Source organism: Scomber japonicus, chromosome 24, assembly GCF_027409825.1.
Source record: "Scomber japonicus isolate fScoJap1 chromosome 24, fScoJap1.pri, whole genome shotgun sequence".
Classification (NCBI taxonomy): domain Eukaryota; kingdom Metazoa; phylum Chordata; class Actinopteri; order Scombriformes; family Scombridae; genus Scomber; species Scomber japonicus.
Genome location: NC_070601.1, coordinates 10,481,578 through 10,496,081, shown reverse-complemented (window position 1 = coordinate 10,496,081; position 14,504 = coordinate 10,481,578). Strand labels below are relative to the sequence as shown.

The 14,504-nt window shown below is 40.3% G+C and overlaps 2 protein-coding genes across 2 annotated transcripts in view; one reads left to right on the top strand and one right to left on the bottom strand.

Moving 5' to 3' along the window:
• The window catches only part of LOC128354390 (peripheral plasma membrane protein CASK-like), a 47,420-nt gene that overhangs the window by 20,894 nt on the left and 12,022 nt on the right, over nucleotides 1-14,504 (bottom strand). Inside the window, exons 2-6 of the mRNA XM_053314627.1 lie at nucleotides 13,257-13,369; nucleotides 6,564-6,669; nucleotides 5,674-5,751; nucleotides 5,503-5,575; nucleotides 585-687 (exon numbers count right to left, since the gene is read on the bottom strand). Coding sequence (XP_053170602.1) covers nucleotides 585-687; nucleotides 5,503-5,575; nucleotides 5,674-5,751; nucleotides 6,564-6,669; nucleotides 13,257-13,369 — 473 coding nt within the window. The remainder of the gene's footprint in view (nucleotides 1-584; nucleotides 688-5,502; nucleotides 5,576-5,673; nucleotides 5,752-6,563; nucleotides 6,670-13,256; nucleotides 13,370-14,504) is intronic.
• LOC128354391 (probable G-protein coupled receptor 34) lies at nucleotides 2,009-4,402 on the top strand. The gene is made up of 2 exons (XM_053314628.1): nucleotides 2,009-2,440; nucleotides 2,976-4,402. Exon 2 carries the CDS (start codon nucleotides 3,017-3,019, stop codon nucleotides 4,304-4,306), a length of 1,290 nt encoding a protein of 429 aa, XP_053170603.1. The 5' UTR covers nucleotides 2,009-2,440; nucleotides 2,976-3,016; the 3' UTR covers nucleotides 4,307-4,402.

Genomic DNA, 14,504 nt, shown 5'->3' with positions numbered 1-14,504 from the left:
GTAGCGTGTTTCGTGTGCTGAGCAGCATAAAACGGCTGCAAAAAGTCACGAAGTGAGGCACGCAGTTCTCCGGCCTCCTGATCCCAGTGATTCTACGACTCATTAGCTGCAGAATAAGTGACCGTAAGCTACAACTACAGTGAGCAACTTCTACAAACAAGTTATCGATGCTTTTGTTCAGAAGGAGCGCCGCATGGACTTCATTTATAAGTAAAGGTAAGACCATAATAACTTTTTTTAAATTAAATGTGTTTTTTTGTGTGCTACAGTTTGTATGTGTAAAGAAAGCTGATATGAGATTTTAAACATAACCTGTTAACTGCTGCCAATCAAATGGTGAATAAGCTAATCTGTAGGGTTCATATGTTTGTAAATCTGATTGTGATGAAGTCAGTGCCTCACCAGACATGAACTTCACCGCACGTCACTTGAGTGAGTGTGTGTGTGTGTGTGTGTGTGTGTGTGTGTGTGTGTGTGTGTGTGTGTGTGTGTGTGTGTGTGTGTGTGTGTGTGTGTGTGTGTGTGTGTGTGTGTGTGTGTGTGTGTGTGTGGAGATGCAGAGGAAAAACACTGTCCTACTGTACCTCCAGCAACAAGGCCAGACTCTCCCAGCTGTATTGCCACTCCAAAACCTCCAAGCTTGACTGGAGCAGAGTTCTCCTTTGAGGCCAGCAGCACACAGTGGGGCTACAGAGGAATAAAAGAGACAGGTCAAACAGTGGATTTATGGTCCCTGCATTACAACAGTTCATATGAGGGACATGCCCTGCAGGACTAACTAAGTATCAACCACAAAATGTTATGGACATTCTATTTATTCTAACAGGGAGGAAAACATGTCTTTGCACTTTCTGATAAGTGTGCAGAGCACTGCTTTGCTCCTTCTGTGCAAAGGTGCAAAATGCTTTATTCACATGGTTTCAGAATGACAAGCTCAGCTCGCTCAGTTACCACCACAACTATTTTTTAAACATCTGTGTTAAATCAGATTCTTACAGTAAGCAATTATGTTAAATTTATCTGCAACTGACATGAACTTTGTGATGCTGTGTACAATAGAGAATAATTGTTTTTAAGTTACCATCTCTTGCATTAATGGCACTGCAGTAAAACTGTTCGGTTTATACATTTACTTTTTTTAATAGAAACTTCACACAACAGAACATAGGCTGGAAAATAACTGACAGATGAGAGGGAGGAGAAATGGACCAACAGCAGATATGTACTCCACAGTACATCATATGTTTGCACTTAATTGAGAATATCTCAGCAGCACTATATTCACACTTAAGTCCTCCTTGGACAGAATTAATATTTATATATATATATATATATATCTGAATCCTTCCCTCACTCCAGTCTCACAACCCCACATGGAACACTAATAAAACTGATAACATAATATCATTATTGTTAAACTTATTAAGTGTAGCTCATATAAAATAATTTACACACACAGAAATGTGAAAACTACTGAGCTCATATTACCACATCCTATTTGATGAGCTTGCAGGGTCTGCACCCCCTTCTCCTGATGGCTTTTTTTTTTCCATTTCCTCACAGAACTGAGTGTAAGTATTAATGAATAAGCATCATGTTTGGAACAAAACAAGACAAACAGCCTCTTAATGCATTTTAATACTTAATTTGCAAAAATATAAAATTTCATCTTTCAAAGTCTATGCTTTGCATTTTCTATTCTAACTATATACTATACAATGAACTTTAATACTTTACTTTTTAATATGCAGTTTAAAATACAAATGAGCACTTTAGTTAAATGTTGACGCAATACTATCAACATTAAGTGGTCTTGCCAATTTTAGTCATTTTATTCTGCAGAGTGTAGGGCTGAACTGTGTATAAATGTAACCTTTGGTGGTAGTGGTCTAACTTCCTGTCTTCACAGTTCTTCTTGTAATAGAGGGGCGCGGCAGATAAGATGAGAGAGCGAGAGCGCGCAAGAGAGAGAGAGTGCAAGAGAGAGAAAGAGGCAGAGCAAGCTGACTAAACAGTCGTCTAAGAGAGTGAGAGAGAGGGAGCAGAGGGTAAGCAAAGGCTTTCTTTTGACGAGAGAGTGGACAAGGACCAATACAGACAAAACACTGAAGGCAAGAGTGAGAAGAGAGAGCTGAAGAGGACGACTGTCAAAAGGATGTGAATAAAGAAAAATCTGCAGGATTTATGACATTCAGCGAGTGAAGAGAAAGGTGAATCTAGAGAAGAAAAGAAGAACAAGGACTACAGCTTTATCATATTTTATCATGAATGTAACTGAGGTTTCATTCGATCTGACAGGTCATTTTTGAACAAACTGCTTCCTGCATGTGAATTTGATGGAGGAAAACACACTGTGGACCATCAGGCTATCACACCTCTCTGCACATTCCCACACTAAAACTACAGCTGTGCTGAATCTCATGCAGTGGGACTATTGAGGGTGAGTGTTCTGCCTTAATCCAAACATCTGTGTGGAGCAGTCAGAGTGACTGCATGAGTGTCCGTGTATGAGCTTGCGTGCATGTGCATACACACTCTTAAGCTCCATTATAATACTGTGGAATTTGAATTTAAGTGTTAAATCGGCATGAAACTTTCAATTGGTTGCGGCTCCAGCTCCCACACTTAAAAAAAAGTCTATGACCTATAGACAACAGAAGTGACCTTCACAGGGACATGTGTACATTTTCTGTCATATTTAATACTCTGTTTAAGGAACTGATCTTTTCAGGGGGTTGTACCTTTTGATGACATCCTATGAACTATGAGAATTTCCACTACACACTACAACCTTTAAAACTGCAACCCACATATTACTCACCTGTCTGTGAATTACTCATTAACATATGCAACTGCAGTTTACCAGTGAGGGCACTTTTTTTGTGCCTTTAATTTTGGCTGTTTATGACCTGCTTGTTCTTGTATTTGGTCAGAAAAACACTGAACTAACTGTGTGTTTGTTTTGTCTTTCTCAGAGTTCAATGATTAAAAGCCCAGAAGACGTCACTCCTACACAATGACTACCGTCTCCTCTTTTTTCCCCTTCACTCTTTCAGCCTCACTGACATCTAACTCCTCTCCTCCTATATTTACTTCATCCCTCCCCATTTCTATGTCGTCCTCTATCTCAGCCACCTCTCTCCCCCCTTCCTCCTCTCCTTTCTCCTTCTCTTCCACCTCCTCTGTGGCTTCCCAAAATCAAACATGTTCGTTTGATGACGTGGCCCTCCGTGTGCCCCTGATAGTCCTCTACTCCTTGTTCTTCATCTTTGGTCTGGTGGGGAACATCTTCGCCCTGTGGGTCTTCCTGTGCCTTCACACGAGCCAGAACTCTGTAAGAGTGTTCCTCATCAACTGTGCTGTGGCTGATCTGGTCCTCCTGGCATGTCTGCCCTTCAGAGTCTTCTATCATCTTAATGGGAACAAGTGGGTACTGGGGCCTGCTGCTTGTAAGCTGGTGGGGAATCTATTTTATATGAACATGTACATCAGTATTACATTACTAGGGTTCATCAGCTTGGACAGATACTTGAGATTAAAGGGGAAAGGCCGAGCACGGAGAGGCATGAGGATTAGGCTGTGGGGGTGTTACCGGCCGTGGAGTTGGGTGGCATGCGCCACTTTGTGGAGTCTGTCACTGCTTGCAGTGGTACCAATGATCGCCATGGCAGAGGACAAAGAGGACGGCAACAAATGCTTCGAGTTCAAGAAGCGGCTTTCCGCCAAAGGGAAAGCCTACTTCAACGGCATGCTGGTGCTACTGTTCTGGCTGGTCTTCCTCATTCTCGTCATCTCCTATGCCAAGATTGCTTCCCAGTTGTTGACGGTCTCAAGGGACAAGCCAGACTTTCCAAATGCACAACGATATCAACGAACCGCCAAAAAGTCCTTCTTTGTCCTCTTTCTGTTCACCATCTGCTTCGGGCCTTATCACGCCTTTCGGCCGATCTACATCTTCTCCCAGCTTAGTGAAACGTCATCTTGTGACTACTTGCAGTTGGTGGACCGAACCAATGAGGTGATGCTGTTATTCTCAGCCTTCAATAGCTGTTTGGATCCTGTCATGTACTTTCTGTTATCTGGCTCGGTGCGCAAAACCGCCCTCCATGCAATCGGACTTCAATTTGGCACACGCCTCGATGCAACAACTAACAGCTCGACGACGGAGTTCCGACGGACATCTGTGCCGATGATTTTACCAAACGCTGAACTAAATACCCCCTCAGGCACCCCCAGATCCAGTGTTTATGTCATCAACACAACCCTGCGCCGCACAGGAATGACCACACTACCCCCTACTGGCTGAACATGATCACAAAGTTTGTCTGATTTAAAATAATGTAATGCTGAAAAGTGAGGGTGGGGGGGTGAACATCTGGCATTTCTAACATAAGTTGATATGGTTGGCTACATCTATGTAAATCATCTATGTAAAGTCAAAAAATAAAAACGTTTTTTCACTACTGAGCTTTTCTCACTGTGTTAGCTTCTAAACATCTGTGCCTTCTAGAAACTAACAATGTGGTCAGACAAACATGACAACTGAGGAGATGCACGTCAGTGACAACTGCGGTCTTTCTAAAAATACATGACATGTATTTCCCATCAGAGAGGGTGCTTATTCTAACAATTCTGAGATGTAAAGGTTTACAAAAAATAGTAAACACACTGCATTTATTGAAATGTTTTGGCCTTTTTGTTTGAAAGAAGCCCTACCAAAAATCAATTTGCAGCCTTAGCATGATCCTGTCTGTCTGGAGGGAAATGGTTCTTCTCAGTCTGCTTAGACACCATATACACTGGACAAAACAATAAGTGCAAAGATAGCCACAGTATAATATCCAGTTTAACACACTTGGGCTGATAATCTACTTGATTATTTTTAAATTGTCCACAAAACCCACCAAATCTTGCACTTCAAGCCAGATAATACAAACACAACAGTAGTGAAGTGCAGCTATGTGTTACCCAGGATTGACCCACCAACACACACTTATTTGTGTTACACTGCAAACAAGGCTGTGTTGATCCCTTTGGGGACTGTGTCAAATGGCTAGTGTGTGGATCAAGGGCCTGGTTCAGGACTGCTCCATCTGGCCTAATGGTGTTTGCTGGCTGTGTGAGATGGCTAATCCTGCTGGACTCACTGGTTGAAGCTAATCTGACTATAAGAACTAACAAATCCAGACCAGCATTTGACACGCAATATAACTTAGCAAGAATGAGGGTTTGCTGAGGCTTTGCTTTGCAAACTAGTGGGGCTCTGAGCTAGTTAGATTTAAAACATATTTGTGCTAAAAGCCACATGATAAAATTGACTTGATATAAACAGTGCACATAGATAGCAGTGGTTAGCAGTGTTATGTTTATCTCCCCATTACAGATATTACAGATAACTGTCTTTTATGTGGGGTTTGAAGCATATGTAATATTCTTGTTATGATAAGGCCTTATCGCCTTCCCTCTGGTGTCATTTCATATGTTTCAGTGACTCAGTCTCACCTTTACATCACGGTGAATCACATTGTTGTCGTGACAGTATCGAAGTGCCTCCAGAATCTGCCTCATGTAGTGACTAGATGGGCAGAAAATAGAAACAGACAAGGTGAGGATCATTTAGGGCATCCACAAATTGTTTATTTTAAGTTTTATTCATATTTTAAAATGTCCTACCTGGCCACTGCTTCGCTATACACAAACCCAGCGTCAGCTCTCTTCACAATTTCAAAACACAGGTCGGCTCCATCCATACTAAGTGACGGTGAGAGGGAGAGGAAGAAGAGATCAGGCTGGTAGTCAAATTTACAGATATTAGTTTATAAAAAAGCAGATGAACTCTCAGAATAGTGTTCAAAACAGAGTGCATAAAAACTACATCACTACAGGGAGCAACTTCATGACCTTCTGTCACTGGCATAAACACAGAGGCACCATATTTTCATTATAACACTTTCCAACAGGTACAATCCCAAGTGAAGCTTTCACAGGATCTGGGATTGAGATGTAAAACATTAAATCCACACAGAGGAAACAAATGAAGCAAGTTGAAAATTATATTTTGAACAAAAGCCTAGGTAGAAGTAGAGAACTGCTTGCCGATTCTAAGAAGTCTCGCAGGTGTGTTCCTCAGACTAAAACAAATCGGGCAAAATGTTCAAAAAATGGGCAATAAACAGTATAACAAACATTTATTGCATGCATTCTTTTGCATCTCAACATTTGCAAATATACCACTAATACTTGATATTTTGCAGGCAAACTGTGTGTTACCTCAATTAGCTTTTATCACACATTTATTTATGTAGACACGCCTAAAACCGTATCACCACTAAAATAGGGTAGTAGCTGGGCGTGTTGGCCACACTATGTATCGCTTTACGCTCTGAAAAAAAAAACTATGTATGAGCTAGAAATAGTATATTGTCAAGTGTAGAGCTGAACTGCAGCTGTGTTGGTGGATAAAAAAATGGCTGCACTGATGTGGACAACACATAATACACCTAAGACAAAAACTGTGTGAAATGCGCATGTCATTACAGCACACAAAGTGTGCACAGACTTACAATTCAAAGACCATGTAGAGCATGCCATCAGAGCTGTAGGTCTCCAGCAGCTCCACAATGTGGGGGTGTTTCAGCATGTGGCAGATACTGGCCTCTCGCTTCAGATCTGGCAGACAGAAATTAGACAAAGTATGGTGAGACACTGTTCATATCCAACAATCTGTATTTCACTCCAGTGTAATTACAGCTCTGCTACAGGTTGTGAGGCCAGATTTAATTCAGTTTTAATTATAATAATTCAAGTTACATACCATCTTTCCATGTTAGTGATAGTGTTGAGGTTTTGTTTAGCATTATTATAAACATTCAACTAGAAAAATCCTACCTCTTAAATTCATGGTTTGTGATGATCAGTGAACCAATTATTTCACAAACTTAATGTATTAAGAACAACTGTGGTCACACGTGCTTAGCCAGCCTTTACTTCCTGAGTGGATAAAGAAACAAACTTACAAACTCTTAAGTCATCATTTTTCCATTGCACACTGGCCAAAACCTGACTCATCATCAATTTTCTCAGTGTTTATGTTTATAACAGGGCACGAACACACTGTGATAGTAATGTATATTTTTTCTAGATATTTTAGAAAAAATAGTTTATTTCCGCTGTGGTGTCTACTTAGAGTGCCAGATTTAAGCTATTTGTTTTCACTGTTTCCACTGTGATGAAGATCCTTTTTGTACTTATTTATTTTTAAAACAACACCTCAAGTTTGAATGTTTTGCTCTTCATCTCCTAAAAGGAATATTTGTACTTTTAAATGATTTAATGTAGGCACATATGCAGTGAGAGACATATATGACTTTGGGCTATTTCCTCAAACATAATACGTAAAGTAACTGAAGACGATGCTGTGACACAGTTAGCTATAGTGTTATCATACCCATAACAAATACAGTCAAAGCAGAATTTGTTTGGGGGCTTTAACACTCAAAATGACATTATTTTAACTTATATTTTTTACTGAATTATAGAAAGCGCCATGATGAGGATGCACCAAATAAACGTGAAGTAAACGACATTTAAAACACATCAGATGACCTTTGGGTAAGAAAGCTCCCTGATGTTCCTTCCAGCTCCTCTGCTGAGAGGTTCATGTGTGGTTGGTGGGTTTTTCTTGCGCCTCGGTGATGATTTAAGGAGATTAGGAACGAAAAAAAGACAAGCCTGGCACGCCACCTCATTCTCTCACACCTCAACCCCTGCTACACTTCAACTCCACCAGCAGAGGGAGTTAAAGAACACCACATTTACAAACAGGGAAACCCTCCTTCATAGTCACAGAGGGGGCATGGTGAGTTTTCACAAGTTGGGCTGACAAATGAGCAAACTAACAAGCTATTATCGGACAGACAGACATGACACGCCAGATGTGACGCCACTACACATTCAAATGCACATCTGGCTTGCTCTCATCAACCTCCTTCCTCTCATCATCACCACAATCCATTTCAATTACAAGACTTTGTGGCATGCCTCGTCTTTTAAATGGCCTGATACAGAAAACAATAGTGAATGGAAAATACTGCAAAGAGGATCACACTGTCTTCTGTCTTTCAAGAGAAAGGAAACAGACAATATTGAATCGAATGACCAACAACTGGTGAGACGAGCAGTAACACAGAGACACAGTCTGCTGGAGCAGGCTGACAGACATAATGTGCTGTTGTTGAAGCTCCTCACTCCATAAAAATCTCATTTACACACTCCACTACCCATCTGCAAGTCTACTGATCTTTGTGTGTGTGTGTGTGTGCGCATTGTGACAGACCAGTATCATTATGCAACACAGAGAAATGACGCTGTGTCCCTACTACAGAGCCCCCATTCTCCTGTCCCCTTTGCTTTAATTATTTCTCTCGTCTTTAGGCTCGTCCCCGTCCTGTCTCATCAAGTGTCTATTCTCCAACTTAACAATGCTGCCCAGTGTCCGCACAGCGACGAGGAAAGCGCTCACACAGAGGGAGAGAGCCAGAAAGGCCTGGAACTGTCTGAATGAAACCAATGCCGTTCACTGAGCCTGCTCTAAATCACTTATACACAGCAGGTCCAAACTCGACTAGGCTTGTGATGCAATGTTGAATCATTTCACTCAGTTTGTTATAGGATAGCTTTACTGAAAAGAAGTCCCTCTGGCCTGAACAATTCATCAACATTTTATAGAGTTTGGACTACGGCCTGCTGCAATTATCAATATATATATATTCGTTAAAGACAAGTAACATTTAAATCAAATATGGTGGTGCTGCAGAGATGTCCTGGCCTGTTCTACAGATCCCCACAGAAATCATTCCCTCTAATATCACAAATCATATCGCTATTGCAATATCAGTCAAACTAATAACAATTAGATGGGGGTTTTTTAACACATTAACCTTCTCTATATCTGATGTATATATCATGAAAACACTGTCAAGTCAAAAAATGCATTACAGTTAGTGGGTCTGGGATAATGATGTGTTCATTATCTTAACTCACAATACATCATCTTAATAATACTGCAGATTGTTCTATCGTATTTCTCCTTAAAATCAATAAAGTTGATTGGAAGTGCTAATCACTTCACTCTTTTCATTCATTCTTATTAAATTCTGCAAATGCAGAGTCTTCATTCATTCTGCTTTTACTCAGTACTCTCAAACTCTTAATTAAGCCATTAATCTTTTGTTCATCTTCTTCCCTCATATGCTCACACACCCACACACACATTTACACATAACTACAAATGTTTGTTACTCAGCTTGTAACTCGGCCCAGCTTGCAGCTCTGTCGGGTTTTTTTTCCTTTTCCTCCCACGTTCATGCTGATGCAGAGTCTTTCTTAATAAGCTCAGGTATGTGGTCTCAGGAAACCGCTCTGCAAATCCTGCAGCACCCCAAATCTCTAACTCGCCATTTTGGTGTCTACTTGCTTATTTCTTCTCTTGTGACTTTTTAGAAGTGTAAAAAAAATGTATTGTGTCAAAAATGATACTGTCTTCTAAATTCAGGTGAAGCATTTACTGCGTTTCACCCTTTCAGGTTTCATTTAGATGCACATGAATATTTACTTAATACTTAATATAAACTTAATACTTAACAAGAACTTAACATGGACGACAGACAAAAATTAAGCTTTTGAGATGCTGCATTTAAATGCCATTTATGTTTTTAATAATATCCTATATAGCTACTGGCCAGTAAAGTATAAGTGACTAGAGTTGCTGCTTTCTCCATTTCATCTTTGGGCTGTTGGTTGGACAAAAAAAGCGATTTCAAGACATTACCTCTTGAATCTTGTGAAAGTATTTTTCAGCACCTTTATATTTTTTTTGACAAAATTAAAAATAATAATCAATCGTGAAAATCCTGGGTTTCCCCTCTGTTTTAGTGTTTTGTGTTATGTTGCAGGGTAGCTGGAGGCAGGCTCGTTAGGTGATTAGGCACACCTGTGCAGCTTGGCACACCTGCCCTTAAAATGGCTGCCGGTTCTGCTCTGGTTCTCTCTCACTCTTTCTCACCATGCTGCACTCGACAGACTAGCTCATTGTTTTTCCTTATTTTTTCACTCTTGCTTTCACACACCCACCATTATACATTCATCCACACATTTCAACCACTACCGATAGTACTGATTACCATGTTTTGCTCATTGTTTCAGTTAGTTTTTATTTTTGGCCAAATAAAACCCCTCAAGGTGATATTTTTCTTCTTTTGTTGGAAGAAAGAGCCGACTTGTAACAAATGGAGGCTCGTCTGGGATTCAACCAGATTTTGTTTGCTTTGTCTTCTTTCCCGAGTGAGTTAATGGGCCTCTGGAATGTAATTTCCTGGATTAATTAGTGTTGGTTTTGTTGACCTGTTAACACTTTAAAGTTGATTATCTGAGTGTTTTAAAAGAAGAGTTTTCAGGAACTAGAGATACCTAGTTTTTGGCATTAGCTGCATAAGGTACTTACTGAGAGGAAATTCCACAAACAGAAAAGGGTGTTGGCTATTAAATGTTGTTCAATTAATGGATGATAAAAAAATTTAGCCAAGCAGTTGCCTCCTGGTCTGCTGTATGGAGGGTGACTAATCCTCCTTTCAGTCTTTGGAGAGGACAAACTTCTATGATGTGCTCCATAGTCTGCTCCTCTCCACAAGCACACAGTGGGCTTGGGCTACTGCCCCATTTGTGAAGGCTGGCCAAGCAGGGGCCATGTCCAGTCCTGAAACGATTTAGCGTAGACCACTGTCTCCTTGGGAGGTTGGTGCCAGGAACCTGTTGGTTTTAAAGTATTAACCTACTTCCATAGCTAAATTACACAATTCTAATGATTTTGGATGCAGAGGAGGACATAAAGTAGTGTTATTTTGTTAGTTTAAGTTGAGTATTCCACACAGCCTTTTCTGAGTGAATACATTGCTGTCCATAATATCTAGTAGGCCTGCACGATATCAGCAAAATGTGCGATCACACTGTTCAATATTGCGATGACGATATGACTTGCGATAAATAAGAAAATATTTAAAGTTTGCATACAGTTCCTGTCTCTTTCAGATTTTCAGCTTTAAAAGATTCCCTGCTTTTAGGTACTCTAAAACACTGAATAGCTGATTGTAATTACCGCAAATTCCGGACTACAGAGCGCACCTGATTAAAAGCCGCATGCTCTAATTTTAGAAAGAAAATCAATTTTGTACTTGTACAAGCCGCGCCGGATTTTAAGCCTCAGGTGTCCCACGTTGTAATATGAGATATTAGCTATGGTTGGTCTGGCGATGCCTGACAGCCATCACGCATTTATTGTGTATTATTTTATCATTATTAAGGCAAAAGAACTCAATTTATGTCCATGGACATTGTAATGAATAGGATATATGCTTAATATTAGTTTGCATACAGCGTGCTGCATGGACTTCAATACATCTGCTGCACCGCTGCTATCACAATTATCAAATGCTAAGTTTCTACAGTCTGTGACTGTGACCCTCATAAAAGTAATATTTTACAAATCTGCATTATATAAACTAACGAAATTCGTTAAAGTAAGTAATTTGGCGACTTCTAAGTCATTAAACTAAGTCTTACTTTTACTGGAGTAATCTACCTCGTTGGCACCTGTCATTGTACGTCTTGCTTTGAATTAAAACCTACTGAGCGAACTCTCCCGTTCTCTCCTATGAACGAGTCGGACGACAACGTGTATCAACCATGAAGCAAAGTGAAAAAATAATAAAGTACGTAACAGCCGCATCATATGATTTTCTTCGAGTATTTTCCATGTTGATGAGAGTCAGTACAAATGACTGATTTACAATAATAAAGCGTGCTTGATTTATCACACAATTTCATTGGACCTCTGTGAACTACTCATCAATTTTATTGGTCTACTGTTACAAGGCAAAATGTTTTGGACGCCACGAAAAAAAAAAAAAAGTGTGCGTGGCCAATTTATCGCATTACAGACCAGCTTTTGCGATGGGTTCATCGCGAACGTTCACATCGCAATGACGATGAAAATTCGATTAATCGTGCAGGCCTAATATCTAGAGTAATAACACTCATCAAGTAGACATTAAAGCCCTGCCTTCATGTTCTGATAAAGAGACAAAAATGGGAAACAGACCAACCGTAAATCCTGTGACCTGACCTGTGATTATCACAGTATGACAAAGAATTACACATATTATTGTTGACATCCTGAGTATTTATTTCCATCAATGGGATGTTTCCAGAACAAACATAACCACTGCCCATTACCTAATTGAAGACAGCCCTCTGAATACTGTTTGTCATCCTATAAACTGTGGGGAAACTACAGTATTACCATTACTGATGCAACTAGCCCCACCAGCAGCATCATTCCAACCTACTCCAAATTTCAAAGGAAAGAAAAACATAATTTCATGGGTAGGTCACATTTTCAGGTAATTAAATTTGGTCTAAGCATCATGATATCACACTTATGTCCAAAATTATTCTCTGGTTTTGGAAACACCATTGTAAATATCCACTTTTTAATGTCTCTCCTCTCTTGGGTCATTTCCTTGTCTTGCTGTTATTGGCTGCTAGGCTAATCTCTGACTGGGGCCTCACAGATGGCACACAGTGAACGCCAACACTAGCACCAATGCACAAACACACACACACACCTATGATCTTTGTCTCCATCCCTCCCTTTCTCCCTCGTAGATAGACAAACACACACACACACAGACCTCAATATGACAACGTACAAAACCACATGGTGAGACCGCTCATAAATACCACTGACACAACCTAACCAATACAGACACAGAAACACCAACACACAAACCAGCAAACACATGCAGTTCCAACATATTCATCTGTGTGCAGCATGTGCCACATTATGCCTCATTTATTTGTCTGTGAGAATGCCACTCTACACACTGTGTGGCCCTGGCTGTTTCATATCAGAGCCAAGTAATATTTGCAGATTATACCCAACGTTTGTTTTAACCCACAAGGAGCACCAGGCGGGTGGAGTTTACAGTACAGCACAGAAAAAGCTTTGCAGGTTAGTTACTTGTGAAAGGTGTAAATAAGTCCATTTAAATGTCTAATTCTCTGTAATCGGCACCATACTGTGACGCTATCCTCTTGTCCTGATTCTGTAAACCCCACCCATCTGGTGCTCAGAGTGCATGACAGCACAAGATTTAAACGCAGCCACAGTTCAAAAACTCGTGTCTGCCGAGTTCCCTCACCTTCTGTGCTGAGGCCAGGGCTGGAGGTGAAGCTGGCCACGTCCACGATCTTCACCGCAAACTGCTGGCCCGTGTCCCTGTTGATGCATCGTCTCACCACGCTGAAGGGACCCCTGCAACACACACACACACACACACACAGAGAGTTAATCACAGACATCTCCCTTGTGTGTATACATAATTTGTCCAATTCAAAAAAGTTCAGTCAGCGCACATAGCCTCCAACCAGAAAACACATACTCATGATTATATACACACACCAGCCTAGTGCAATGGGCAGACATAGTTAAGTTTCTGGATATTTTGGATTTACAGTGGGTGGTTGGCCACGCATCATAGCCTCCATGCCCGTGCCAGTGGGAATTATAGAGCAGCGGTGTGCAGCACAGCTGTAAAAGCTAAAATAAAAGGCTTCATTATAAAGACCTGAGCTAGGGAGACCTACTCAGGCAAGGTTTATTTCTGGTCTAAAAAAAAGGAGGTAGCAGATATTTGTGAGGTTGGGCTTCCTTATATGACTGCATTGTGGCTGACATATGGAAGCTATAAAGAATGTTTTCACGTCCTGTGTCTAAGGTGTGTTTTGAAATAAGACAAGTAGCTCTGTAAAAAAAAAAAAAAGTGGAAATTTACATTTTTCACCATTTTTAACCACATTCATAATATATGCACAAAAAACTGAACAGAATCCTCTTGATTCGGTTCAACTGCTTACTTCAAAAGTGAAGCAGCGGGACAAACATTAATCCAAGATGAGAAAAAAGGAGGTAAAGAGGTCAAAAAACTGTGTGGCTCCACTTCATGCTTGCCTGACCGAATGACTCCACAGGTAACCCCACCCACACAGATCCTCACATATTAAACAAAAGCAATGAAATATACAAAATTACTAGAAAGCCACAACGTACTCCCAAATATCACAAAAACAATACCTGTGAGAAATTTAAACATTTTAAATTATAAAAACAAGTTTTGGACTTAAGGGAAACTCAGATCTTGAACACTGGAGACAGAATAGAATATATATCTAATGTTAATTATGTTTTTCACTTAATATAGGACAAGTACCACTCAGACATTGTCATTAATTCATTTTCTGTCTAAATTAAACAGTTATTAGATGAACCACTACAACCCTACTAATGAAATGACACACTGCTTTGTTGTACACAAGCCTGGACCTCACTACACAGAGGCCCTCTTCACATGTACACATTGTATTTGTACTTGTATTTCATCAGTCTGGCA

Coding starts and splice junctions, on each gene's coding strand:
- LOC128354391 (XM_053314628.1), top strand. CDS start 3,017: ATGACTACCGTCTCCTCTTTTTTCCCCTTCACTCTTTCAGCCTCACTG.